Here is a 26,971-nt window from a genome sequence, read left to right as displayed (position 1 = left end):
GTGTGAGATACCAGAACATTCCTGATTTTTTTATTTTTATTCCAAAAATGGCCACGTTGCCCTTTATATTGCATAGTTATTTTTCCATTTCACTGCAACTCACAGGTGAGTGAAGTCACTCCATAGCCATCTTACCTATCAAGTATACAGGCACTGCTGATGCGGGGCTACGTGCTTCACATAATAATGATTTTTATTTATTATTAATGATTTGGCATCCATCAGTAACACAAAAAGCTGTCTTGCAAGTTTTCAAAAAATAGAATGTACCATCGTGCTGAAAGCAGCAAACTTATTGAGTATAAGGATCGTTAAATCAGAAGATCGAGACAGTAAATACAGAGTGGAACTTCAAGTGCAAGAAGAACACGACACCGCGAGTGACGGCTCTGTATTATTCATTTTCTGGAGCTTGCAGTTTTCGTGGACATGAATAATTAAACAAGTCTTTTGGTCATTGGGCTGTTTTCCATGATCCGTCAGGAGTGCGATATTTGAAAGTGTTTTAAGGCAAAAAAAAAGTTTAACTGTAGAATAAATCTCTACTTTAATGACCTGCTATCTAATATTGATACCAAAGCATCACCCATTAAATATCTGCACCTGTAATCTTGAGGTTAGGGATATTTTAGTTATGTATGCATTAATATAATTAAGCCTTCGGTTTGCTGCGACCATCCCAAACAGGACAGATGTTATCATAAGTAAGAATACCAACCCAGGAACGTATCCGGCACGTTAATGATGAGGGGCATATGCTGCCGTCAGTAACTCACCTGCACTCGAGACCACAAGAATGGGCTTCCCACGAAGCGGGACTAATGCCTATGAGACAAACACGCCGTAGCACTCTCTGCTCACATCTTGGCCAGGATGTGCCCATTACATTAATATATAAAGCGCCGGCAGATTCCGCAGTTCTGTTACAGTCAGAAGAATAATTTAGAAACACATACAATAACACATAAACTAACAAACTGGTGCAAACGAGAAGAGGGCCCTGCTCTTGCGAGCTTACAATCTAGTCGGTGGTTGAGGGGCAAGTGAGACAATAGGGGAGGACGGCTTGGATGGGGATGAGTTGATCTGGTTCCGATGATGTGTTGAAGCTGTTCCACTTTAATAACGGTTGACCATTGATTTCAAAGATACATCTGATCTTTCCTAAATTAGATTAAAAATGGCTTAAAATATCTTTAACTTCAGGAGGTCTGCTCACATTCATCTAACAGGGGGAGGGAGTAACAATCTGCCTTTGTTTAGGGCAGGCAGAGGTCACCATTCTGTGGGCTGTGTACATTGTCCTTATTTACATTGCGTGGTTTTTGGTTTGAAACCAGCAATTCACCATAATAAATGTAAGCCAAAAGAAGTCCTTGAGAGATGTCATGATAGGATTAAGGAAAACAAATATTAGAAGCCTGTCCTGTCTGGGATAGATATTGTATTGCATTGAATCTGCAGGCAATTTGCAGACAAAAAAACCTAGGCCATGTAGACAGCAGGGTGCAGGAACATCTATGAAGAACCCCTCCGCTTTGATCCTTCACCTCAACTATGCATTCTATTTCCCATAAGATGGTTCATGTCCTTGTTGTCTAGCATCAGGGAGCAGCCCGACTGGATATCTCTTCCTCTGCTCTCTCAACTGGCCATACCCTAGCACTGACTGAGGCCAACATTATATGATGTCATATTCAGCTGTCATATGGTATATGATGTCATCTAACATATTTAGTTATCCAAATTGATCATTTTTGGCACTGTCAATACACATTCCATTTCATATTTCAATGTTGCAATGAGGAGAGCTAGGTTATTACACTCACATGGGAAACACACAAGCACATCATGTACGGTACTCTATATAAAATGAAGAATATTATCACTAAAGTATTTAATAAATTGTATGGTATAACTTGTGATAATGGCCATCCCCTTCGAATTAATTTATATACACAGATCAAAAAGAGGTAAAAAAATAACAGATATGAGATAACCAATAATAGTTAATAAGCTGCTATGGTGAGAAGCTCTTAAAAGTGCATATAAAAACTCCCCCAACTAAATATGCAATACTACAAATGGTTACTTTACAATCTACAGATTCAATATTTTATAAGCGCTTGGTTAGAGAAATACTCTTTTTAACTTTAATTTCTAAACACACTTACTTAGCTACCTGTCTCTGCCTACACCACTTCTACCACCTTTGGATTGGCAGGTATGGCGTCCCTTGCATGCCTTTCTCCCTGACAGGTGTCTGGCATGTGGCAACAGAAACTTGGTGGCTTAACCTTTAAGGTGAGTGGTTGCCCTGTGCCAAGCCCTGTAATTGGGCTCCCTAGTCCAACAGCAGATCCCTATGGGTCCTGAGAGGGATATTGTTAGGCGTAAACCCAAGGAGGATATAATTCTATATAATGAAATTCGAATTAATTATCTAATTATCATCATTCTGAATGATTAGTTTATGTGGAACCCTTGATTTGTAAAAGAGACAAAATTAAGCATTCATAATTTTTAAAAATTAGCATTTTATTTGACATATTTTGAGGACTACAAATAAAGCTTCACAAAATATTGGGTACAAATTCCAGTGTATGTAGAAAAAAATGCTTACATTAATTTTAATCATCATTTCTGCTTTTTTGGTAATAATAATAATTTGAAATGGCAGTATTTTAGGACAAACCCGCATACAAAAGCATCCTTAAAAAAATATTTTCTTTTATGAATAATACACATTCATAAAAGTACCTTATTGCTAGTAAAATGTAGCTGCAACTTCAGCACGATTTTTCGATCAATTAGGATTGTAAAATGTAAAAAAAAAATATTATGTCATCCATAAAAACAGCGACGCAAGCTTTGCAGCATATCTACACTACGTGTTGATGTGCAAAGTAGAAACAAATATTCAAATAAACTATAGCTCTTTGCCTCTAAATATTCGGCTTCTTATCCAGCAGCATTCTGAAACAAACTACAACTTTTCAGGCAAGGGGTATATAACAATTATTTACAACTTTACAGTCTACGTTGCAGACATAAAACCGAGTAGCATTTTCTATCTTAACAATCGTATCACAACATTTAAATACATGTACCAGGATAATGTAAATCTGCTTTAACGATAAGACACAGTGCATAATAGTTAACGTTCTAGGTGAGCTTCTCAACTCATCCACAAGTACCGCCAATAGTGCCCATTCACTTCAGCTCCTCGGATTAACGCTTTGGTCGTCTTTTCGTGGTGGAAATGGAAATCACTTTTTCAGGGTACTATGAGGAATGTTGGAAAATTCTGCTTTGTGTAAGTGGTGTTAACCCAAACCAAACATTTTGGATCAGAAAGTAAGCCACATTCCTGAAGCTGAGTAAGTTCCTACTGGTATAACCCAGATAATACTGCGTTCAAGGCTACTGCAAAGACTTCCTTGGGCACCTTGGTGACTTGGATCTTCTTTTTTGTGCCTATTTGAGGGAATATGATACCCCTTTTCTGTTTTGTTCTGCTTTTCTTAATGATTCCTTTTGTTTTGCATATTACTCCATGGGTTCTTTTTGCTTTTACGCTTGCTCGTTTTGCTTGTCACAATCCAGACATCGGAGACGCATCATTGGATTTTATCCTATGTACCGTATTCTATTCTTTTTTTATTTATATACACAGAACAATAAACGACATTAAAACAGGGCTTGACAAATAACGGATGCCAGGTCACCATGGTGACTAGGAACTTGCTGGTGCCTAGGCGGTATGCTATGGGGGGGGCTAAGGCAGGTGCCAAGGGCGCATGGCACCGAGGCACCCGTGTTACATGACCCTGAGAGGAATGGCGGACAGCGTGCCCACAGGGCAGACAGGTCAGAGAGAATAAGATGGAGAGGGGGAGAGGGTTAGTGTATGTGTGTGTGCTATAGTGTTAAAGTCAGTGTATATGTATATGTATGTATATATATATATATATATATATATATATCTATCATTACATAAGTTATGGTGGGTAAAAGGTGATGGAAACCCTTCCACTTAAATTTAAGGGGTAGTAGAAGTATTATTAAAAACACTCATCTACAGACACCAGACAAGCCAGAAGGCTTGCTTTTCCCTCAGAAATCTCATGGTGCTTTCACAACCTCTTCCTGAGTTTAGCAATTACTTTCAAGGGATCCATGTATAAAGTGGATATAGAGGCAAAGGTGATAATTGTTAACCTTATTTGCATGTGCCTACCCAGAATCCCTTGTGGTTGTGAAAGCACCATGAGATTTCTGAGGGAAAAGCAAGCCTTCTGGCTTGTCTGGTGTCTGTAGATGAGTGTTTAATATATATATATATATATATATATGTGTTTGTGAATATACCATATGTGTAGGTTGTATATAGTACTGGAGTAAGTGTGTATAGTGTGTATATCATCTTAGAAGAGAAAAGGAAGTGGGGAGTTATGATCGAAACTTTAAATATAATCAAACTAAAAAAACATGATTGGGAAAAAACTGGCTCCTACATTTTTGGCTGGCTCCTAGGTCCAAACCAAATTTGTCGACCCTATATTAAATATAATTTGCACACCCTTACTCTGTCTTTTTAAGATTTGTTTTTGATGTTAGACATTTGTGTGCTAATTGTGAATGCCATGATGCGTCTCTGCTTATTTGATCATTTTACTTGGCTGGATCCAGAAATTCAACTATTCTGAAAAACCTGTGAGTCGTATTTCCTGAAGCTGGATCTTTGTGATAATGTCCTGTCAAAGAAAAAGAGTTCAGAACACACGTGAAAAAGAAGAAAAAAGCCAAGACGGGCAGATAATGACAGCATTCACAAAACAGCAAGATAATTATGGCATTGCTGCAATTGAATTGGTAAAGTAATTCCAATATTGGTATCTGCATTGAGATATTTCTATCAGCTCAGTAGATCACTAGAATCCAGATGAACTACAAACGGAATGACAGGGATGGAATCTTTTGTATTGGGCCAATTTGCAAAAATATGTAAAACCACATAAGCTTCACAGATCTCAGAAGTTATTCCATAAAAAAAAAGGGATCTCCAAGGTCCCAAAAGTGGTGGTGATCATTTTCTACGTTGACCCATTAAAAGGTATCATGTTTAATTTCATCTTCTCTTAGACTAACTAGGCAGTGTCCATTTTGCTTATTAAATGTAAACATATAATACTCAGGCGCTCTACTACACTGAGGGATGGAAGTATATGCTTGTATAAGCATAAGAAAAGTATCTGCTTAGGGCCATAACATAACAATCTGGGCTTAAATTGTAAGCTTGCGAGCAGGGCTCTCTCCACCAAATGTATCGGTTTGTCTTAGTCTGTCAATTCTTGTCTTGTCATATCCCTTGAATTTATGTATTGTATTAAGCGCTGCGTAAACTGTTGGCGCTATATAAAGGATAATAATAATAATAGTGCTGTGATGGCACCATATAAAACAATAAATTATCCTAAAAAGGTGAGTAGGTACATGCAGAGGCAGATGTGGGAGTATATTACGCAAGAGGTATATGTGCAAAATTGGTAGAATAAGTCACACGTGCAGATTTCTCAATTTCTCATAAAATAATAATCAATTATTTTTTCCCCAATACATATGCCTTAGTGTGTGTTTATTATAATGAGTCTTTTAATCACTCAACTCATAATAGAGATGAGGCCCACTTAAATGTTTCTGCTTAATACCTTAAAAAGCCTATAGCCGGCGGTGTAACAGTTCCTGAGAAGTTAAGGGCTCCTCTATTCGATGTGTCTCAAGCTTATATGTCTCGCCCTAGTAGAATATACTATAGGTTTCCATCTACATTACCGGAACGTGCGCCTATGACCCGAAGTTAACTACACTTCTTAGAACTTGTTGTTCTTCTGAAACGTATACATTGAAGCAATAAGTAACCGGATCTTCAACGTAAATGAAGTTGACATTTTGAATGGGATGAAAACACTGAGGTCTTTAAAGGCATTCTCTGATAATTAGACCTCATTCCTCGTGACAGGGGCAAGACACACAGCAGCCTTGTTTACAATTCCCTGCATGCCTTGAATGCCTTCACCTAGCTGCAGCCATCTGTGAAATGTGTAATGGGAGGCATCCCGCAACTATGGAGATCCTCATTATGTTTACAGCCAAGATGGATGCCACTTGTTTTTTACATCTTTAGTAAGCTTTTCAGGCATTTTCATTTATTTCATTGGCAGTAAAACGAATTAACAGAAATAATTACTTTTACTCATTTGCAATGGGAAGATGAGATTGATATGGATTTTTTTGTTAGAAGGCATGGTAAATTAAAAGAACAATACATTTTAAATATTTAAAGTATGGCAAAGGCCACTGCAATTCTATGCTATGCTTAAAGCTTTGTGGAAATCGACAGGCATATGCATTCAGAGCAGGCTTGTTTTGAGACTTGCCCATACAGACTTAAGTGTATTTTATTTTGCGGGCTGTAAACGTGGGTATAATGTTAAATGGCACTTCGGCTGTTTATCTGAAGAACTTGGAGCGCCACACGGTAAGGAAAGCACTGTTCATTACGTTGTAACTCAGTGATTTAATGCTCTCTGTGCCAAGTCATGTCCTATAATTCTATAATACGGCATAAATTATCCAAAATACTTTATCAGATCTCAGTGATATTCTGTAACTTAGTACAGCTAATGCAACCGCATTGAATATAGGTTTAAATGCAAGGGGACGCTCAGCCTGGGGCAATTTCCTCGGCCAGATCTATTCTGTGTTGCTTGTACATGCTTTCTATGTAATACAGCAGTAATGGTGTTAATAGAACTGGACAATGTGCATTGAGCCAGCTAAACATGGATTATCTCACATTTATTTTTGGGTCATCACACTACAAGAACGTTAAGCTGGGCGCTCCCAAACTGCTGGAGTTTCCTGGGCCTGCCTATAGGTAAAAGTAAATATTTAGATAGCGTGGTGGCTCTTCCTTCGGTTCAGCTTCTTATAAATCCCCTTGCTAACCCTCATGTCTCTTCTCCTTGTTTTTCCGCTGCTTGTCAGACTTGGCCCTCTTCTTACATACCACTGTTCAAAGTAGAGCATACTTGCCCAGTAGTTAACTATGATGTAGCCAAGCAAAGCAAGACATAGAAGCAATATATGCCTAGTACATTCATCCACCATATTGAAATGAATGCCAAGACTTCACCAAACAATAGCATGGTTTAAAAGGAAATGTCGCTGGAAGAGTTGAAATGGACACACTGTTGTACGACAATAATGTGACATTCACCTTTCTTCATTGCGGGTCTTCACCACAGTCTTGTACAGCTCAGGGATCTTACGTTCGATCATGGGTCGAAGGTTCTCTTTCAGTTTATTGTAATTCTTCTTCAGTTCCTGGTGGTATTCTCTTTGGTCACATGAAATAAGCGTCTTGTTCTTGTCCACTGCCTCACCACATCTGTTGGAAGAAGATATTTTACACCAAGCCAGCAGGATGAAAACATTTTTGTTGTAGTTGCTTGTGTAACGGGGTTCATACAATATCTCTGCCAGTCCACACGGACAGGGACTGCCACAGACAGCAGGCATTAAAGAATGAAAAGCCCAGTCGTAATGCAGAGGTAAGAATATCAGATGGCTTTCCCTCAAATCAACAGCTTTACATGTAAAATAAATGAAGCATCAGTGGCGTCCTCTGGCCTAGGCTGACTAGGTTTAGGGCGGCAGGTCTGCCAACTAGTGGCACATCACCCAATAGGTGTCAATGTGTGCTGCTTCTCAATGGCCGACTCATTTACACTATGGAGGACTTGCCAAACTGGCACATCTCTATTAAACTCTGTTCCCACACGAAGTGCCAGGCGTAAGGCTGCCATGGGGGTGGAGACACTAGCCAAGGGCTGCACAGAACATTAACACATTGCTGTGTAGTTTAATGCCTTGGTATGCTCTCAGCCCAGCTGAACGAGTACTTAACAGGTTATAATTACTTTCTCTTAAAGACTCTGTAGCCTGCAAATAGCTTTTAACATGTATAGACCTATAGTATGAGGCTCCAAAGGTTTAGATGTAATGCAAGTAACGATTACTTTACCAAGGAGGGAAGAAGGTAAATGGATCAGCTTCCCAGCAGAAATGGTTGAGGATGGGCCGAGTGGTTCCTATCTGCCATCAAATGTGTCTCCACCCTTAACTGATGCATAACAAATCGCTGGGAGAGCCAGCTTACCTCATTATAAACTCTTTGAAACACAGTCGCAACTTGTTGTGATGTCTGTAGAGCTTTGGGTCAGCTGGAATCTCGGCCAGAAACACTTGAGCTACCTCTAGTGGTCCCTGTTGTACATAACACACAAGTGGTATACGATGATGCAAATGTTTAGGATGTCTGGGTATGCAGTACTTAAGGGTAGTCAATAACTGGATAGATTATGACATGCCAGAGACCGTTAATGAAAGCATGTGATTTCTTTTCGCTATTAATAACATATCTATTAAGCATTTTTTCCAAATGGTGTAAGACCTTTACACATTGTTACACAAAAAATGCAAATAAACAGAAGATAGTAGAATGCATCCCCGATACAAAGCAAAAATGGTAAAAAATGTGTCCCTAAAAGAGCACACATAAGTGCAAAGGTTTTTAAATGATTAAATATCAATATTTAACAAAACTATAACAAAATGTTTTGTAAAGAAAATTGTGTTCTTTAATGAATGATTGATTTCTTAATTTAGGGTATTCTCTTTGTGTCTGCTAAAATTACATGTGCTAATATACATAAAATGCAACTCATGTAACAATATGACTCCCTGCTTTATTAACCCATCTTAGCCCAGACAACTTTATGCTCAGATCTTTTCTTGCTTCTGATGTATCACCGACACACTGAACGTTATCCAATCCTATATGTAACAAACATTCAGGCAATGAAAACCAAAGCAGGAAGAATCATTACCTGATTTACAGTGGCCCCAACTGAGCCTTGAAGAACCATCTGAAGCATTTTAGCATCTGGTGGGTCCTGGCTGGTGGCAAGAGCTAGCTCTAGAGTCTTTTTCTGCATGTCTTCTATGGCAACTTCAATGGGTGTAAGCGTGAACTGAAAAACACAAAGTCCTCCAGCTTAAATCATCTGCCAATGCCGTGAGCTATTCTTAATTGGAGAAGTGTCTAGTAAAGCACGTAGTGCTGAATTAAAATAATTCCGCCAAGAAGTGCGCCAAAATTCGTCCTCATCAATGTAAAAGACTCGTTGCCAGTTACCAAGGGTGGCACCACCAGTTATAAGGTTTAGCTACTTTTTCACGTGGGTTAGATCGGTTCAGATTTTGCCTTCAAAAAATAAAATCATTTAAAAGCTGCTCATGTTTACTCATGTTGTCTTTGTCTTATAAAGAAAATTAGGTGGATGATCTATTTTTTTACTTAAAATATTTCAGAAGAAATTGGGAAGGGGGTAAATTTTCCATAGCACTTTGCATCCAATGTATCAAAGATAAAGCTAAAGTTGAAGCATAATGCCCTATACTGGTCATCAGTACAATGTTACATAATTACAGCATGTTTTGTCTAGTATTTATATTTCTTAATAAAGAATTAAATAGTAAAAATTAGATATCTGAAGTAATTAGAAGGAAACTATGAATAGGACAGTATATCCAAACTGTTTCCCGTGAAGAATAATCCGTAGCAGGCACACAAGGCTTTAAAATAGCATTCTGGCATGTTTTCTGTGCACAGACATTGGCCTACGTGAACGGCATGGATATTATTACATGGAATGTCGGCTGCTGATGGCAAACCTTTTCTGCAATTATCATGAATAATAGTGGCGATGTCGATTTGATCAGTATCTGTAGTAAATGTAGCTGTACTGCCCCTGTCAAGCTCAAATAAGATAATGTACCTACACATTCTTCCAGCTATAAGGGGGAAAATGAAAATTGGTGCACCAAATCCAAAGCAGAAGAAGAGGCAAGACCATGGTGCTAAAACAAGAATAGGAGTACAAGTTATTAACCAGTATCACCTTCAGTGACTGAAGGTGATAGATAATACTGTCATCCACATTCATCTTTAGTCACTGAGACCAATGACCAGAATTGCTACACCTTGTCAAAAGTCCGCTCTTACTCCCCCTGCCCCTGGTCCATTATAGGTTCTCATCTGCTGCTTTACCTCTTCTTTCTGAATGACGTTTATGCGAGTTTTGATGTAAGGGAAGGCGTGCATTGTGGTCAGTATAGTTTTTCTCTTGTATTGCTCATTCAGCTCTCCCCTGGGCCGCCCATCCAATGTAAAAGGGGTGGTGTACATGAAGCGGCGGAGATTGTAGTTTTTTTCAAAGTAATTAACTCTGTACTTCATTTCATACTCCTCAAAATAAGGTTCCACAAATGTAATCTGTATGTAGGCCTGTAAAAGAAGAAGAAGAAAGGGAGTTTAAGGGGAACAGTAATCAAAACTATATAAATATATAAGATAGAGGATAATACTACACTTGCATTAACATAATTGGTAGAAGTAGTAAAGTGCTTAGTGTCATGGAGTCTTACTTGCATTATACATTATATTACATTACATTATATAACACTGCTCTAAGCTCAAGGTGCTGAACTGGAATTAGAAACAGCGGTGTTCATATTTCACACAGGAAGTCTTATCACAGCGTATACAGAACGCATCCCAAAGAGTCTTCTCTTTCATACAAAGACTGCTCACCAGTCGTAAAGCGAACATTTTACTTTAAAGAACAATATTTAAACATTAGTAACAAAATTGCAGTAAAACTTAAATAAAAGGATGCCACACATGTTTATTGGCAGACATACAGACGGGGACTCGCATCTTCTGGCGAATCCTATATGCTGAAAAAAGGTATTTCCTATATATTTCATTAAAGTTTTTCTGCAATTATGTTGTTATCAGTGTTTAAGGGATTTAAAGAAACTTTGTATGTGTAATGACGTTTTAGGGTTTTTCATATTCCTTTAGGAGTAACAGCCACTACATCAATTTGTATCACATATTATTGCAGCCATACTTGCTGAAGTCAATCACGTTGGTACCTCCAAAATGTACCGTACCTTGGAAGGATCCAGTTTTGATTTGTCCACAGGGATGGAGTCTTTAATCACCACCACAGAATCCTCTCCAAAACACTGACCATAAAATCCCTGAAATAAGAACACACATCTCTTGTAACATGATTTGGATGTAGAGTAAGTCAGTAACTCTCAACTGGTGTCCTTGCAAGAAGGATTCCTTATCATTTTATACGTTTCATACTAATATCAATAGGACTGCCTGCTATAACAGTTAGGGAATATTCATGTCAAATATTTATCAATATATATGTACATAATTCCTTCTAATTCCTATACTTCCTCATTGAGTTTCCGCAGGAAAATCTTGGAAGTAGGACGAAAAAAACAATATTTAAGTAACACTACTTTAGACCGCTGAGTTAACAGGCTGGTTTTTTTTTCTAAATGAGACCGCTGGTTTAGTGTGGATGAATTATTTATATATGTCTTTCTTCCAATAAGCAATATTCATACTCAATAGTGAAAAAATACAGAAAGTACCAAAATACTTACTTCGAGTCTGTGGGCTATCTCAGGAAGTTTGGTGATAGCTGGTTCCTTGTAAATGTATTCCTGTTCATCTAAATCTCCAAATTTGGCACCATAGAAGCCAACACGGAAGTAAGTTCCAAACATTCGCTTGTGGCTCTAATATGGGAATAAATGAACATTCGTTATCCAATGATTAAACTGATGCTTATTTGCATAGAAAGAAAATCATTTTGAGTATATATTTGGGGACAGGGTCCTCTTAGCTTAATGAACTGGTTGGGTTGCTCATTACAGTTTGAGAATTATACCGGTAATTAAAATGATAATAATTGCATCAGATTCCTAAACGTGAGAACAACTCTGCCATTTTATAATACGTTGTCTTTTGAAATATGGCATGAGAGGCACAAGGAGTATCCTAATTCACCTAACGTTGAGTTCAAGGAATAGTATTAGTCCCTTCATTAACATGTCATGCTATGCTTAAAACATTGGTAGTTTGTCAACGCATTCTCTTTAAAAAGTTATGCACATTTAACCTCACCTTGATTTAAGAATTATGAATGTATATTAAACAGACTTTAATCAAAGAAGCTACACGGTGGATGTATTTTAGCTACCTTGATTAGTATGTTGCTGAAAGCCTTTTGCAGTTTTTCATGAGTCAACGTGAGCTTGCGGTAGTCCCGGTGTGCTTCATGAACAGGTAAGACAATCTTATAGACTTCGTTCACCGTTTCATAGAACCCTGCCTTAAACACAGAAATAACACATTTAAGTAACTCATAGCAGATTCTTATCTTTCCCTGTAGCTACGCGTAGGTTGGGCTTAGAGGAGACTGGGCTCAACCCGATCAGATTGGATGAGGTGCGGACAAAATTGACAAAGCATTTGGAAGAGTGGGCAGAGGAACTAGTTAAGATACCTTTTACTTTTAAAAGCATACCCTTAAAATGTAAATGAGAAAATAAGAGGGCAGCAAACTGGCAGTAAAGACTTAAGTTTAACTAATGTAACATAACCACACAAAAATAATGTTTACTTTGCAGTGTTGGTGTAGTCATCCGTTTATCCTCCTACAAGATAACAGCAAAGCTATGTCCTGTTATTTAGACTAGATGGAAAGTCATTGGACTAGCATAGTGTTTTATGGAGTTGATATGGTGGGCCACATATAGCCAATACAAACAGATACACGAGGCACTCACTGTGCTGAAGAGCTCTGCAGCCTGTTCCAACAGACCAACCAGTCCATTTTCAGAGAAGTACCTCCCGGAACACACACCATCTTCATCCGGAGTCAGAATGTCGTCAGAAACGGCTGATTCTTCTATGACGTTAGAGGATATATTCTGAAAGATCCATGGTTTTGTTATCATTTATGCTTTCAGTTGCAATGGAAAGAGATTGCAACTGAACTCTGAACAAGCATGAAAAAGCTAATCCCATTTATCCCCTAACCAATCACAGTTATTAGTGTATATTACTGCAGGGCAAATAATGATAATAAATAATAATAAATAATAATATAATAAATAATATTTTTATATATTCTAGAATTAGATGTTGTATTCCCACCTGAAAGCTCACACTGCCAACGGGTAAGTAGCTGCAATCTTCCAACATGCTTAGATATTCCGCCACCAGAGCAGCTGCATGTACCAGGCACATAGCTGCTTCCGTGTAACACTTCCTCTTAACATGTTTCTCTGCCATGTTCTGTAGCCATGTCAGCCGCAGGTCTGGAGACGTTTGATAACCCTTGGCAATTCTAGTAAAAAGAACAAACCATAATGAGCCCCTGTCTGTCATGGCATGCATATCACTTTACTTTCAATATGCTTGTATCGCTGTGTATGAAATAACAGAGGAAGAAGAAAATTTTTAGGCAATATAAACAATCTCCCTCTTACATTTCAGATTCCTATAACCATGGATATTATAATCTCCTTATCTCGAAAAAATGTAAATTAAAGGCATTATGACCGTTCATAGACAGGGTACAGGACATGGTTAACTATTATATTACAAATCGGGCCTTTGCCTTCTAGTTACTAGTGAGTGCTAAGCATAGTGAATATTGTAGTAAAAGCCATACTGTTATACCTTTTCACTGAAGCATAGCACTGTGGCTTTTGAAGCAGCCAGTGGCGGAACTACCGGGGTCACGACTGCGACCGGGCCCTGGAGTTCTGCCAATCAGGGGGGCCCAAGGGGTGGCGAGCGGTCATTTTCAGCAACCGCTCGGAACCCTTCTGTCTCCTCTGCTCCCTGCCTGCCTCATCGCTGCCCCGACTGCAGTGGTGGGAGTGTGAGGCATCTGTCTCGGGTGCCGGCGCTTCACGCTGAGCGCCGGCATATAATGTCATATTCCAGCACTCAGCAGTGAAGCCGTGCGCACCGCGGCAGAGCAGCGAGACAGAGGCCTTGCGCCCCCACCACAGGACTGCATGGTAACTGACCTACAAAGGGGAGTAGGGAGAGGGTAGACACTGAGAAGGTCGGGGTAGGGAGATGGTAGATAGTGAGAAGGGGGGGGCAGGTAGAGGGTAGATAGTGAGAAGGGGGAGGGTAGGTAGTGAGAAGGGGGGTAGGGAGAGGGCAGATAGTGAGAAGGGGGAGGGTAGGTAGTGAGAAGGGGGGGTAGGGAGAGGGTAGGTAGTGAGAAGGGGGGGTAGATAGTGAGAAGGGGGTAGGGAGATGGTAGGTAGTGAGAAGGGGGGTAGGGTAGCTAGTGAGAAGGGGGTAGGGAGAGGGTAGATAGTGAGAAGGGGGAGGGTAGGTAGTGAGAAGGGGGGTAGGGAGAGGGTAGATAGTGAGAAGGGGGAGGGTAGATAGTGAGAAGGGAGCGAGAGGGGGTAGATAGCCGGAGAGGGGGTAGATAGTGAGAATGGGGGGTAGGGAGAGGGTGCATAGTGAGAATGGGGGGGTAGGGAGAGGGTACATAGTGAGAAGGGAGGGAGAGGGGGTAGATTGGGTTGGGGGTGGCCCTTAACAGATTCTCACACCGGGGCCCTGAGGCTTCTAGTTACGCCCCTGGAAGCAGCAGATACAGGGCACTCACCTGTACATAAGATCCATCAGCATTTCTGGGTCCTCCTGGAATGCCCGCATTTTTACAGTGTCTGACAGTATGCTGTTAAGGTTACTCAAAAGTTCATCAACCTGTATGAAATGGAAATTTTATTGATGCAGACACCGAATCAATCCCAACACAACAGAAAGTGTGTTCATCTTTTTTGTTCTAACCTGTGCTGGAAAAAAAGTGCATTGCATCTCTTCATCTTCTTCTGCATAAGCCAGTATAGTCCTCAGAGATTTTCGAAGATACTCTTCATTGAAGTCCTGTGACTTACCAACCAGTGATGCCAGTGACATGGTAACCTGCATCTTCACTCTGGCAAAGTTCTGAATAAAAATGCAAAGATAAATGTAACAGTCACAGATTCTACATGACCAAAGGGAAGGCCATTCCTCCATTGTGTCAGATTTAATATATACAGCAATATTTCAGCAACACGAAGATGTCCTTCTGCAAGCTCCTTGTCCCCATAACAGACCTAGTGAGCACTCAGTAGGCCACCAGTTGGCTAACCAAGCACCAAACATCTCATAAAACCATCTCACTGGGTTAATCACCGAAATTACGCTATAACTACAGGATTCCAACTGTTGAAAAAACAGAAGGTTGCAAAGAGACAGGAGCTTTGATTAGGATTATACACGCGCTGTCTCGTTCCTCTAATAACCAGTCAAGTCAACTGTACAGTCAGTTGGGAATAATGAAAAAATCCACAAACATCAGAATGTCTTACACTTGTGCTGCTGAAGCTGTATCTCATGATCAAGTACAGGGTGGCACAAGCCTGGATCCGTGTGCTTTCCATAGAACTGCTGCAATGATGCAAGACTTTTTGGCATAGATCAGAACACTGTTCCACTTCCTCCTCGAACAGGAAGTCCCCAAACTAGAAAAAAGGCCAATAGTCTTACCACACTGCAGTTAGTTTTTTCTTGTGTAAAGTATGTTCTAAACTAAACGTGATTATTTACCTTGATAACGATCAGACGTATGGAGGCAAAGCAATGAGACAGGTAGGTTATGCTCTGATTGGTGCTCAGGGAGTGTACGAGAACTTTGAGAATTCCTCCAAGTAGGTTGTCCTTACACTCAGTCGTCAAGTTTACCTACAGTCAGAAAATTTTTATCAACATATATCAACATATACAAAAACATAGAACATATAGATAACATATATGATAACAGATCTCTGCATTGTGTACAATATGCCTGGCAGTAATTTATATGTGTACTTTGTATGTGTTCTACTTCTGTTATCATATAAAATTATCGAAGGTGAATTTATAGTTTATTCATCATCACTTGTGCTGGGAACATTTTACTATCATTTACAGACAAAACAAAGTTTCTGTTATGACTGGGGAAGTTGTAGGAATATATTTTGCAGCCCTTTTTCAGAACACAGAAAGTAGGGGTTTCCAACAAAGAGCTTTCTGCCCATCATGGACATGACACCTGCCACGATTCGACGGGAGCCAAAGCCAGACCTATTTATTCTAGGATATTATGCATCAGGGGAACTATAGTTTGACATCTACAATGATATAAGGCTATTTTGAACCTAAACAGATATAATATAACCAGCATCTATGTTTCCAAAGAGAAGTTGCATCTCTGTGATATGTACCTGTATAATAATTTCCAGCATATCCAAAATGACCAGATTGGCCTCAGTAGCCAGGTTTCCACTCAAGATGGCTTCCTGGTCAATTTCGGCCTTTGTCCTACAACGTAAACATTTTACTTTTCATATTGTCTTTAAAGAAACACGTGTTCCTTAGAAAATGAAGAATTACACTCTATTTTGGGAATTAACTAAATGTCAGATACAGAATAACATGCCAGTGTTATCAATGGACAGATAAATACGCAGTTTAATGAGTAATCCCTGTTGCCAGAGGAAAAAAAAAGAAAAAGTTTACAATGGACCATCATAAGTAACTACACGGTTATTGTGCTCAGTATCTAATTGACAGGAACATAACAACAGTGGTCATATATATTCCCCGTCACCTTCATAAAGTACTCACAAATTAAGTCTCTCGTTGGCTTGGCGCCACTGCGTCTGCTCCTTTCGCCACCTCAAGTTCTCACTCAGTCCAGCAAATCTATCATTGCCTGCTAGAGGAACAAACCATTCCACTGTGAAGTTCCATGTACTAGTACATTCTTATACACCGTATATGGAACCCCATCATGATTGTATTAAGCATGCTTTCTACAAGCAGGGGAACAAAGTAGTAGTAAATAGTCTCTGAGTGGCTGATCCCCATGGGTCACTGATCTCCTTTGGTACAAACTCATGGGGTGCAGGGGCCTGGTACAGAGATGGTCAGTATAGTAAAAATGTTCTCCTGTGCAAACAAATTAACTTTTTTGGCAGAGGGGTAATACGTCACTCAGTTTACAACCAAATGGCTACAAATACTTCTGTTAAACATAACTGGAATGAAAGTGATGGAGTGATATCCAGAAAGGAACAGCCTAAACACACAGCGCAGGAACGTTTGTAAAGCAGGATTCACATTGAAGCAGTACAAAGTCTTTGGCACAGGACAATAGAGATTTTACTCTACCCGTTTTCCATCGCCTCATCATTTCTCCCCTGGCTCCTTCACCCCTTAGCAATGCTTCCTCCAGTCGGGCTTTTACATCCTTTGACTTCTGAAGTACCAGCGTGCTCACTCTGTCCGAGGACTGCTTCCCCTGATTACACACACGTACAGGATATACAGTGAGACTCTCAATGATTTAACAAGCGTACAAAACAAATATACTGTATATCATCAAATCACAAGGCATTACATTTCAACCACAAAAAGCAGACGGCCCTGATGAGATCCGCTACCTGCTGGTCACTAGTGTAACTGCACTTCAGTTTTCTATTAGGGTAGAAGTAGAGGTTGCGCATGGACCAGAGGCAAAACGGTTGAGCCTGCCGGCTAATGATCACATATACTAGGTTGACGTAATAAGCGCCAAAAGATTGCATTTTGTAGATACAATCAATGCACAAGTGTCAGTTCTATGCCCAACACTTGCCAATGAAGGACACATAATAATACTTAATATGGACAATGAAAATGAAACATACTTTGCATTTAATCTGATTTGGTGGTTTTAATATGTGTTTGTTTTCCTGCATTAGTAAACCACATCTCTGCAGTGTACACATTCAAGATTTTAGGGACACTAGTTGTAAGAAGTACTTAGAAGCAGTATCTTACAGAATATCTGTTCAGACACCCAACATTAGGTATGTCCTTTTCTTGTCTATAGCAGACTGTTCATGGCTGCTGCCCACCAAACACTACATGTACACAAAGAAACCCATACATCGAACATGTTACTTTTCAGCTGGAATGGTTAGATCATCTATTTAAGCGTCATGGAAATGAAGGGGATGTTCGTATGATTTTGGCAACACGACCTTTCTGTAAGATAAGTTACACTGAGAACTTACTTTGTACTCAAAGCACGAGACGCACATGTACAGTAAATCCAAGACTCTGTTCAGCTGGAGCGTAGGTAAGTAGGCAAGCCACCTCTGGATCAAATTCTGCTCTGCGTTTTTCATGATCCACAGGAAGCAGGTTAAGAGTTTTCTTGTGGATTCAGGACTCATTGTAGTATACATTTTAAGAGGCTGGGGAACAATAATTAATTAAAATGCAATATATTAATTTCCACACATACAATTTTTTTTATATCAACACAGTAGCGGTATGATCCACACAGAATTAATATTTGTGACTTCTATTCACAGCAGTTTGCCTCAGTGTGATATATTAATGTGTCGAGGAGACTCCAGTGCAGCAGTGAACTCAACTGCAATTTAACTCCAACTCTTAATATCCTCAGAACATTTGGGTTTGCTTGAGAACGGTCCTACTCTTGCCACAGAGCCTCAGGCAATGTGTGCCATGCTTCCCTTTGTTAATATTGCTGTTAATAACTGTGTTCTCCTGTCTGGTCAAAAGCCATTGTAGTTCACGGCAATAATGGAATCCTTATGTGCCTGTGAAAAATAGTGCAAAAAGAACAAACTTACCACAGATGTAAGAGTCATGGCAGAAGGCTTCAAGTTGAAATGATTTCCGGCTACAGCCATTGCAACATTTGGGTTAATTGGACTTGGAGTGTCTTGTTCTTCATCCGCATTGCGGATCTTTCCCCCTCGCGAGTCTAACACTAATGTATAAATAAGACATAACAGTTACCAGAAGCGTTCACACATCAAGGGCCAGTGCCAAGTATAAATAATGATCTCCTGTCCGCAGCAAACTGTCATACTAAAATGGCATAGCGTTATGAGGACACTAGGGAACAGCCACCACTCTATGAACGAGGAAAAACCAGCAAAATAAAATGTAAGTTGGTGATTGTATATCAAAAAGACAGCGGGTGTTCTCCTCATGTCATTTAACACCAAAATACCATCATACGCAAACACCCAAATGCTTACCGGAGAGATCATGCAGCTGGGGTAGAGCATCCAAAATGGTGCTGACCAAAGGCAGGTAGAGAGCAGCAATCTTGTTTTTAATTTCAGTTTTCTGGCAGCGTGGGTCTAAGTCATGCGAGCTCAGCAAACTGTATACAGCATTAATAGCTTTTTTCTGTACCCTAGCAATGCTGAAAAAAAAAAAAGACAAAAATTCTCCTACACTAGCTTTAAAATTATTGCCATGTCCATGCAAGCAAATTATTATTACAGGTTGTAGAAAAACATGAAGAAACATGACATTATCTGTATGCAAATACCAATCCCGGACATTTCCTACTCAAATTAATAAGGATTTTTAACCTACAGAGTTTTTAGCTAATTGGATTAAGGTTTTCAAAACTACCCACCGTTTGTGCTTTTCAGTTTTTAATCTGTGTAATTTATTTTCAGAAATATAAAAAAAAAAAGGCCTTTTCCCTTTTCTTTTCTCCTGTTTTCTCCATATAAATAATAATGATGCAAAAGTATAATCTTTACCAGCTTACAGGTGTACACCCCTAGCCGAGGGTTAACATTGTTCAACCCACATGTCCTGTGGGCCACCATGACAAGAAACATTTGGCCTAAACACAACTCTGGTTTTAAGGCATAACAAAGTACTACTTGCCGAAATGTGGACACCTGTGTTTATGCTTGTAGCACAACAAATAGTTACACTGTGTTTTGCATACCCTTCGATTTCAGAGTCCAAGGCGGCATCCAGTTCGGTGAAGAGAAGCCCAATTAGGAAATGCTTTTGGCGGTAATCTGCAGAGAGCTCAAACATTCCGCTGATTCTCTGGTCTGGAAAACTGGAGCAGGAGCTCGAGTTCTGAAAGATGCACAAAGGAGTTTAGTAAGTACAGACCAAGGTGCAGTGAAAATCACTCAGTTAATCACAGATTTCTAGACCCACTTTGAGTTGATCTTCATTGAAACTTGCCCTGGTATCCAAGTATAGCTCAGGAGTTTCCTTACCTGCAAACTTCCCCTTTTCAGACTCTCACAACACATTCTGCATGATACCCCAACAAGGAGAGACCCCACTGAGTTTCCAACTGCTGGGTTGAGAATATTTTTACGCCTATGCCATGCAGATTTAAATTCCCTTGCTGCATATGCCTCTATCACTCACGATGAGAGACTGTTCCATCTATCTGCCACCCGCTCAGTAACATAAAAACCTTGCTGCAATTGTAACGTTGTTACTCCTTTCATTTGAAAACCATTAACATAGATTATATGAAGACCATACATGTCACAGTTTTCCAGGTGACGTACCAAGACATCATTTTCTTGTTTGGCTTATCCTTGAGGTGCACATGGGAAACAGTGTGAAAAGGTACATTATAACAAGTTATATTAAAACCTCGCTCTACACCAATAATTAAAAAACAAATAACCAAGCTTTAGGTAAGATCATATATATACCTCAGAAGAAACAGAAGGACAGGGAGAAGCTGGCGATGACGAAGATGCCACAAAGAAGAGGTTTAAGTTGAGATAATGTTCATGGCTGCACAGAATCCTCAGGAATTCCAGTCTCATAGAAATCAAGGTTGGGAACGAATTCAGTTTGGTTGTTAACTAGATAAGAGGGAGCAAATACAGTTGCGCTGGTAAAGTAAAATGATGTGCAAAAATGAGATAACTGAGCTATGATTGCAGATATGATTTGTGCAAAAAATGTGGGGTAATACAACATACTAACATACCAATGACAAACTTCTGCATGCAGTATAAGCATGTCTCTCACGTACATAGTACATATGTAGAGTCAGTAGCATACATGGGGGGGGGTTCCACCCTAGATGCCACTCATCAGAGGGATGCCACACTGGCACAGAGAGATCTCCCAGAAAATTATCTCTTAATATCTTCTACACCGACCTCTTCCGTCCCTCTGTCTTCTTTCTCACAGGTCTGCTTCTTCTCTTGCCTCTTCTTGTTCTTCTGTCTTCTTCCGCTCCTCCTTGTGCTTTTTTTCTTTGACCTCTTCTTTGTGAACCAGGCCTCCCAAAACACTTCCGCAAAAGGACGGAGCCTCTGGGCACATCCTCTGTCCCATTGGAGGAACGGAGGATAGGCTGTCCCTGTGACTACGCTCTTTCGTGGAAGTACACCGAGAGGCCAGAATAATGCAGACAGACTTGTGGAGAAAGAGAGGTGCAGAAATGCTTTTCTTATTCCATGAATCAGTCTTCATTATTCTGCCCACTTGGAGTACTTCTGCAAAATGGCGGAGCCACAGGGACAGCCTCTCCCCCATTCCTCCAATTGGGGGAGAGGGTGTGCCCGGAAGTTCTGCTGTTTTGCTGAAGTGCTCCGGGAGGCCTGGTTAATGCAGAAGTGGATGAAGAAAGAAGACACAGGGAGAATCAGTTGAAACAAGAAGACTGAAGAAGAGGCAAGAGAAGAAACTGAGCTGCGGGAAAAGATAGAGGGACATTGAAGTGGTCAATAGAGAAGGTAGGGAGACATTGAGATAGAAATCGAGAGTAAGAGTGTGTGTGTGGGTGCCAAATATAGGATCAGCCCCAAATACTCTAGGTACGCCCCTGTGTTAGCGTTTTCTCTAACAAGAAAAAAATAGTTGTACAACTTATCACACTTTAGTAACTTTTTTTTTACTATGACTGTAACTTTAAGGCAGAAGAGCTAATGGGAAAAGAGTCTCAAATTGTAACACTTGATAAATATGCAAAAGCCCTTATTACCTGATTGCAGTAAAGCTTGATGAGATTAAACACGAAACCACGGTCCATTAGGGATATTAAATCATATATGAAAAATGCCAAACTTATGTTGATTTTCTCTGCTTGTTCTGCCTCCTGAATAGAACACAATTATCAATGAGTAAACTCAACCCAGAGCACATATAGTTACAATATAGTATATATAAAGGTGTACATTGTAATATATATTACACATTTCTAAATATATGTATGTTTGTTTCTAATTAAAATTTTAACGTTGCATCAAAGCGCATAACTTATAATTGGATAAATATATTTTATAAATTAATATGGTGTTTGTTATGCAGAAATTACACATGTTTGTACATGGGTCTAACGCTTTAGTATGATTTGGTCCACTGTTAAAAATAACCAAAAAAAGTAAACTAAATGTCTTAATTGTTACAATTTATATAAATAATTATAAATTATGTACACGTTTTGACTGTAAAGCCTTCAAACCCACACAACATGGACAAAGGAGGCCCTTTTGTTAGAACAGACGGATCTGCTGCTCAGTGTATAGCCGGTCGAGAGTCTGTGCAAATTGATGCAAATTATGAAGATGCCCTAAAGATAGACTTTAAAACAATATGGAATAGCCTATTATGACACAATTGTCTCAAAATGATGATTACTATAGCAAGTTCCCTCCTGTCTTCCAGTATGTGAAAGTAGTTAAGATGATGCTGTGGTTATGTTTACCTTTTGTGGCTTGCTTAAAAGAGCTCCAATTTCAGCAGTGATGACATTCACAATGGTACTTATGTCATCTTTAAACCGGTCAGAGAAGCGATTCCTCCTAGGCACATCTGGTCTGTCCATATTGTGGATGTACTGTGTCATGCTTTTTATCTAAATGCCAGGAAAAAGGGAACATATAATTACCAGAATCAAATGTCATGCTTGTGTCCCACTTGCACTTTCTTTTTAAACAGAGGTGGCCATCCTACTCTTTACCAATACAAACCTCGCTCAACAACAGAATACCGAGTTTGTTGAAATTTACCAACTACTGCAAGAGGAATTCAGTACTAGGTGGACTGCGGTTAGAGAAGCATGGATGTTGTGGTGGGAGCAGATCCGTCATTGGTAGACAGAATTCAAACATTTTAGTAACCATAAACAGCGGAACTAGTTCACCTTTCAATTCTTTATTTTCAGTTCACATGTATGCAAGCTTCATAAACCACCTAGGCCAATTTCATCTCATCTGGTATGTAAGAAGGGATACTTGTTTAGAACTTGTTTAACTCAAGATAGTATATAAATAGTGGGGATCTGTGAAAAGGGCTATTAGTCTGAAATTACTTACTTAAAAAGATTAACACTGAAATAATGAAACTGATATTTATCCTCTTGGGACACCAACAGCAGCTCCCACCAGAACACCATGTGCAAACTCCAAGATACACTTACTGTATGAAGTTAACATTATAAAGGCGAGGTCATGAAAAAACACATCTTGTATAATGTTGATCTTACCAAAAGTTCAAAGAAGAACCAAGCGTACTTGAAAACACTTTCTCTGACCATCCCAGTGCTGACCACCATCTGAAGTGCCAGCTCTTCGTGAAAATGCTATAATGAGAAACGAAGTATAATTCCCCATTATGAGTAAATCGGAACATTTTAATAAGCAAGTTCATACGTGTGTTCTTTTTTAGAGCGTTATTAAACATATATTAAAAATGAGCGATTACGCCACAAACAAAACTGGAAATACAAATGTGCCGGAACGGTTTTGTGCCTTCTCACCAAAATATAGCAATCATTAATAAAACACATAAAGCTATAAGAGGACTAACTGTAATTATGCTATTTATCCGCATGTATTGACCTTAGTTTATGGTTGTACTTATGATTTATACATTTATATAGGTAAGAACCCAGTGGATTTTTTGGTTTCCTTACTTATCCTAATTTACACAAGCTTTTAACACCCTCAGGTTTTAATCATCATTTCATAAATATATGCTTTTCTACCCCAGACACGGAATGATTAGCTCAGTCTTAAATTATGATCCTCAGGAACGACTCACACAAAGTACCTTTTTACTAGATGGTCTTGTGTTGGGAATGGTAGACTGTGTGTCATTACTGCCTTCAATAAAAAAGGACATACGATTGCAGTTGCGACCAATGACCTGCAGCAAAAGACCACAATGCCACTAGAAGAGCGATCAGGGAAACTCACAACATGCACATATAAAAAAGGTTCCTTTCACACATTTTATGTAAATGATATTATATTAAATCTGCCTCTAACCCTGTCTAACGTGTGTAATGCGAGTACCTTCTCACATGACTAGGACAGTGCTTTAAGGAATGAGCATCTGATGCTATCTAATGGACATGGATATAAAGCTCTAGAGCCTTTCTGATGCGTAAATGTGGTACCTAGTCCAAGTTGTAAAGGGAATGAAAGAATTATATTTACACACACACATATTATATATATATATATATATATATATATATATATATATATATATATACACACATATACATATATATATACACCATGTTCTTTTAACATGAACAACCCAAACAGAACAACCCAATTACAAAGTTTCCTCACCTTGTTAGACATTATGGTTTTGACTTCCTCGTCTGCAGCATTTTGCATGCCAGGGATGTCGGGGTTACTGGTACTTATTGCTCGGGACTGTATTAGTTTAGAGCCAACAGTGGCAGCTGATGTACGTCCTACCGTGTTGTAACGTAACTCGGCTACATTTCCACCTGGTCAAAATGAGTGACAATGCAGAACTCCATGTCAGCTCAGAACAGTTTTTTTATATATACGTTGTGGCAACATGTTATGGATTTGCTTTAGTCTTATAGAGGCAGCAATACTTCAGTGTGGTTTAGAATATAAGAAAGAATTTCCCATGTTTTAAGCCTTGCCCTAGAAGGACTGCTTTGGACAGCTAAAATGTTGCAGTATGCAAGGGGCTGTATTCCACCTGTGTTCTGACTGTCACAATACCCCCAAAACTAATCTTTCAGACAGTGGCGTAACTAGAGGGGCCGCAGCTGCAACGAGGCCTGTGCCTCGATGGGTCCATATCTACAAACTATTTTAAACTGGCACAACTTACCGGGGTGGGCATGGTATGTATGTATTTTTGTTTGTATGTATGTTTGTGTATATATATATATATATATATATATATATATATATATATATATATATATATATATATATATATATATATATATATATATATATGTATGTATATGTATTTATGTATGTTTGTGTATATATGTGTATGTATGTGAGCATGGATGTGTAATTGTGTGTGCGCATGTGCATGGATGTGTAATTGTGGGTGAGCAAGAATGTGTAAGTGGGCGAGATGGAGTGTGTGCTAGAATGAATATGTACGTGTGTGTTTCTGAGCATGAGTAAGTGCATGTAATTTGTGTAGTGTTTTTAAATATATGTGCCAGAGTGTATGTTGGAAGGGGGGGGGGGAAGGGGCAAAGAAGGCACAGACAAGCTTTTTGAGGGCAAATGTGGCACAGATAAGGTATTTGGTGGCACTGACATGGGGCAAAGATGGCATAGACAGGCTGTTTGGGGGGTAGGATGGCACTTGGGGGCAAAGGCACAAGATGTTTAGGGCAAAGTTGGGGGCCGCTGGGGCAATTTTTGCACCAGGGTCATGGGGTTTCTAGTTATGTCCCTGCTTTCAGGTGTTTATTTTAGTTCTTTGTTTCTTTGCCACATTAATTTATGTAATGTGTTGCAGCACTAAAAAGAAAGACATTCAAGGTTTCCAAATATTTGTAAAAGTATGTACACAGAACTGGGCAACACAGTATACAGTACAGTATGGGTAGTTCTTTCAGATGCAGTTGAAAAAGAAGAACAAAACCAATATACCTGCTATAACAAAGTCCTTGTGTATCTCAGGCAGGAGAAACACATAGTATACATAGGATGACAATAAGCAATTCCTTCCATGCTGGTCCTTGCTTAGATCTTTACTGTTATGCAGACTGTTTACAATAGATACCACACATTCAAATGCATCTTGGGAAAAATTAGCTGAAAATAAATAAATAAATGAATGATATTTTACTTAATAACGGGTGGAAACAAATAACGTGCTAGGCTAATTATTCCTGCATACATCATCTAAAAAAAGATTAGCAATGCTCTGGCATTGGAGGGGTTCAGGACTGAACCCTACTGCAGTCAGTCCATACGACGGCCACAGGTGCCCTGTAGAATCTTTCACACATGTACATTCTTTGAAGTGTGATCAGGCTGGACGGACTTTAGGACTTAGGACATGTGAAAAGGCATGTTTCAAAACTACAGACAAACTAAAGAAAACAAAACAAAAAAAAACCTTTGCAAAGATTAACAGGCAAAAATATAGTGATACCAAGAGCTAGAGAGAGCATTGAAATGATTTTTTTCCCTGCAGCAGAATTTGGCCATTTTTACAGGTTTTATAGTGCAATGAAGTCTAATGAATCAAATACCATTCAGACAACACCTAGTATGCCCATGATTGCTTTCTAGGAGGCCGATCATGCACATCTTTTGTATGTACAAGTAACATTTTCTTTCTAGCATACATTTTCTTTCAGCATACAGAATTACAATGAGAGTCAGAATACTATTAAAGATAAGCATGTCATATTCATACCTGTTTGTCCTCCAATTACCATGGGCTGCACAGTGAGCTGAAAAAGTTTATCAAGTACAAGATGAAGGAACAATACCAACGGCTCCAGTCTAGAAGAATTTAAGGAGACAATGCTGAGTTTCAGTTCATGTTCTAGGGTGGCCTCGGTGATCTTCTGCTCTAGAACCCTGATAGGAAAAGTCACTGGGCCTTCCAGCGCATGGCAGAGAGTAAAGAACCTATCCAGGTGGCTGTCCTGCAAACAGAATTACAAACCATTTGTTTCAGTCCTTTTGAAATACATAAACAAACAAAACAATAGCGTTCCCTGTAATTCGCATTATTGTATTGGGACTCACGTTGTTTGTCAAGCAATAACATAATCTGGCCAAGACTGACTAGGCCTAGGGCGGCAGGTCTAGGGAGGAGGCAGTCTTTCTGCCA

The 26,971-nt window shown here is 39.3% G+C and overlaps 1 protein-coding gene across 1 annotated transcript in view; it reads right to left on the bottom strand.

The window, feature by feature from the left end:
- Window positions 1–7,278: 7,278 nt before the first annotated feature.
- Window positions 7,279–26,971, bottom strand: part of LOC149300626 (dedicator of cytokinesis protein 8-like) — a 51,225-nt gene continuing 31,532 nt past the window's right edge. The window contains exons 19-46 of the mRNA XM_089485118.1: window positions 26,549–26,783; window positions 25,774–25,938; window positions 24,463–24,626; window positions 23,933–24,028; window positions 23,367–23,462; window positions 22,587–22,736; window positions 21,864–21,977; window positions 20,578–20,733; window positions 19,839–19,978; window positions 19,126–19,295; window positions 18,712–18,851; window positions 18,124–18,306; window positions 17,237–17,366; window positions 16,691–16,781; window positions 16,288–16,384; window positions 15,632–15,766; window positions 15,394–15,546; window positions 14,828–14,986; window positions 14,643–14,743; window positions 13,157–13,349; window positions 12,787–12,930; window positions 12,198–12,329; window positions 11,599–11,733; window positions 11,086–11,175; window positions 10,178–10,414; window positions 8,955–9,098; window positions 8,225–8,331; window positions 7,279–7,453 (exon numbers count right to left, since the gene is read on the bottom strand). Of these exons, the coding sequence (XP_089341244.1) occupies window positions 7,279–7,453; window positions 8,225–8,331; window positions 8,955–9,098; window positions 10,178–10,414; window positions 11,086–11,175; window positions 11,599–11,733; window positions 12,198–12,329; window positions 12,787–12,930; window positions 13,157–13,349; window positions 14,643–14,743; window positions 14,828–14,986; window positions 15,394–15,546; window positions 15,632–15,766; window positions 16,288–16,384; window positions 16,691–16,781; window positions 17,237–17,366; window positions 18,124–18,306; window positions 18,712–18,851; window positions 19,126–19,295; window positions 19,839–19,978; window positions 20,578–20,733; window positions 21,864–21,977; window positions 22,587–22,736; window positions 23,367–23,462; window positions 23,933–24,028; window positions 24,463–24,626; window positions 25,774–25,938; window positions 26,549–26,783 (4,032 nt within the window). The remainder of the gene's footprint in view (window positions 7,454–8,224; window positions 8,332–8,954; window positions 9,099–10,177; window positions 10,415–11,085; window positions 11,176–11,598; window positions 11,734–12,197; window positions 12,330–12,786; window positions 12,931–13,156; window positions 13,350–14,642; window positions 14,744–14,827; window positions 14,987–15,393; window positions 15,547–15,631; window positions 15,767–16,287; window positions 16,385–16,690; window positions 16,782–17,236; window positions 17,367–18,123; window positions 18,307–18,711; window positions 18,852–19,125; window positions 19,296–19,838; window positions 19,979–20,577; window positions 20,734–21,863; window positions 21,978–22,586; window positions 22,737–23,366; window positions 23,463–23,932; window positions 24,029–24,462; window positions 24,627–25,773; window positions 25,939–26,548; window positions 26,784–26,971) is intronic.

Source organism: Sceloporus occidentalis, unplaced genomic scaffold, assembly GCF_023333645.1.
Source record: "Sceloporus occidentalis isolate IW3139 unplaced genomic scaffold, rSceOcc1.0.p SCAF_24, whole genome shotgun sequence".
In the NCBI taxonomy this organism is placed as follows: Eukaryota; Metazoa; Chordata; class Lepidosauria; order Squamata; family Phrynosomatidae; genus Sceloporus; species Sceloporus occidentalis.
This window is presented reverse-complemented; position numbering and strand designations above follow the sequence as displayed.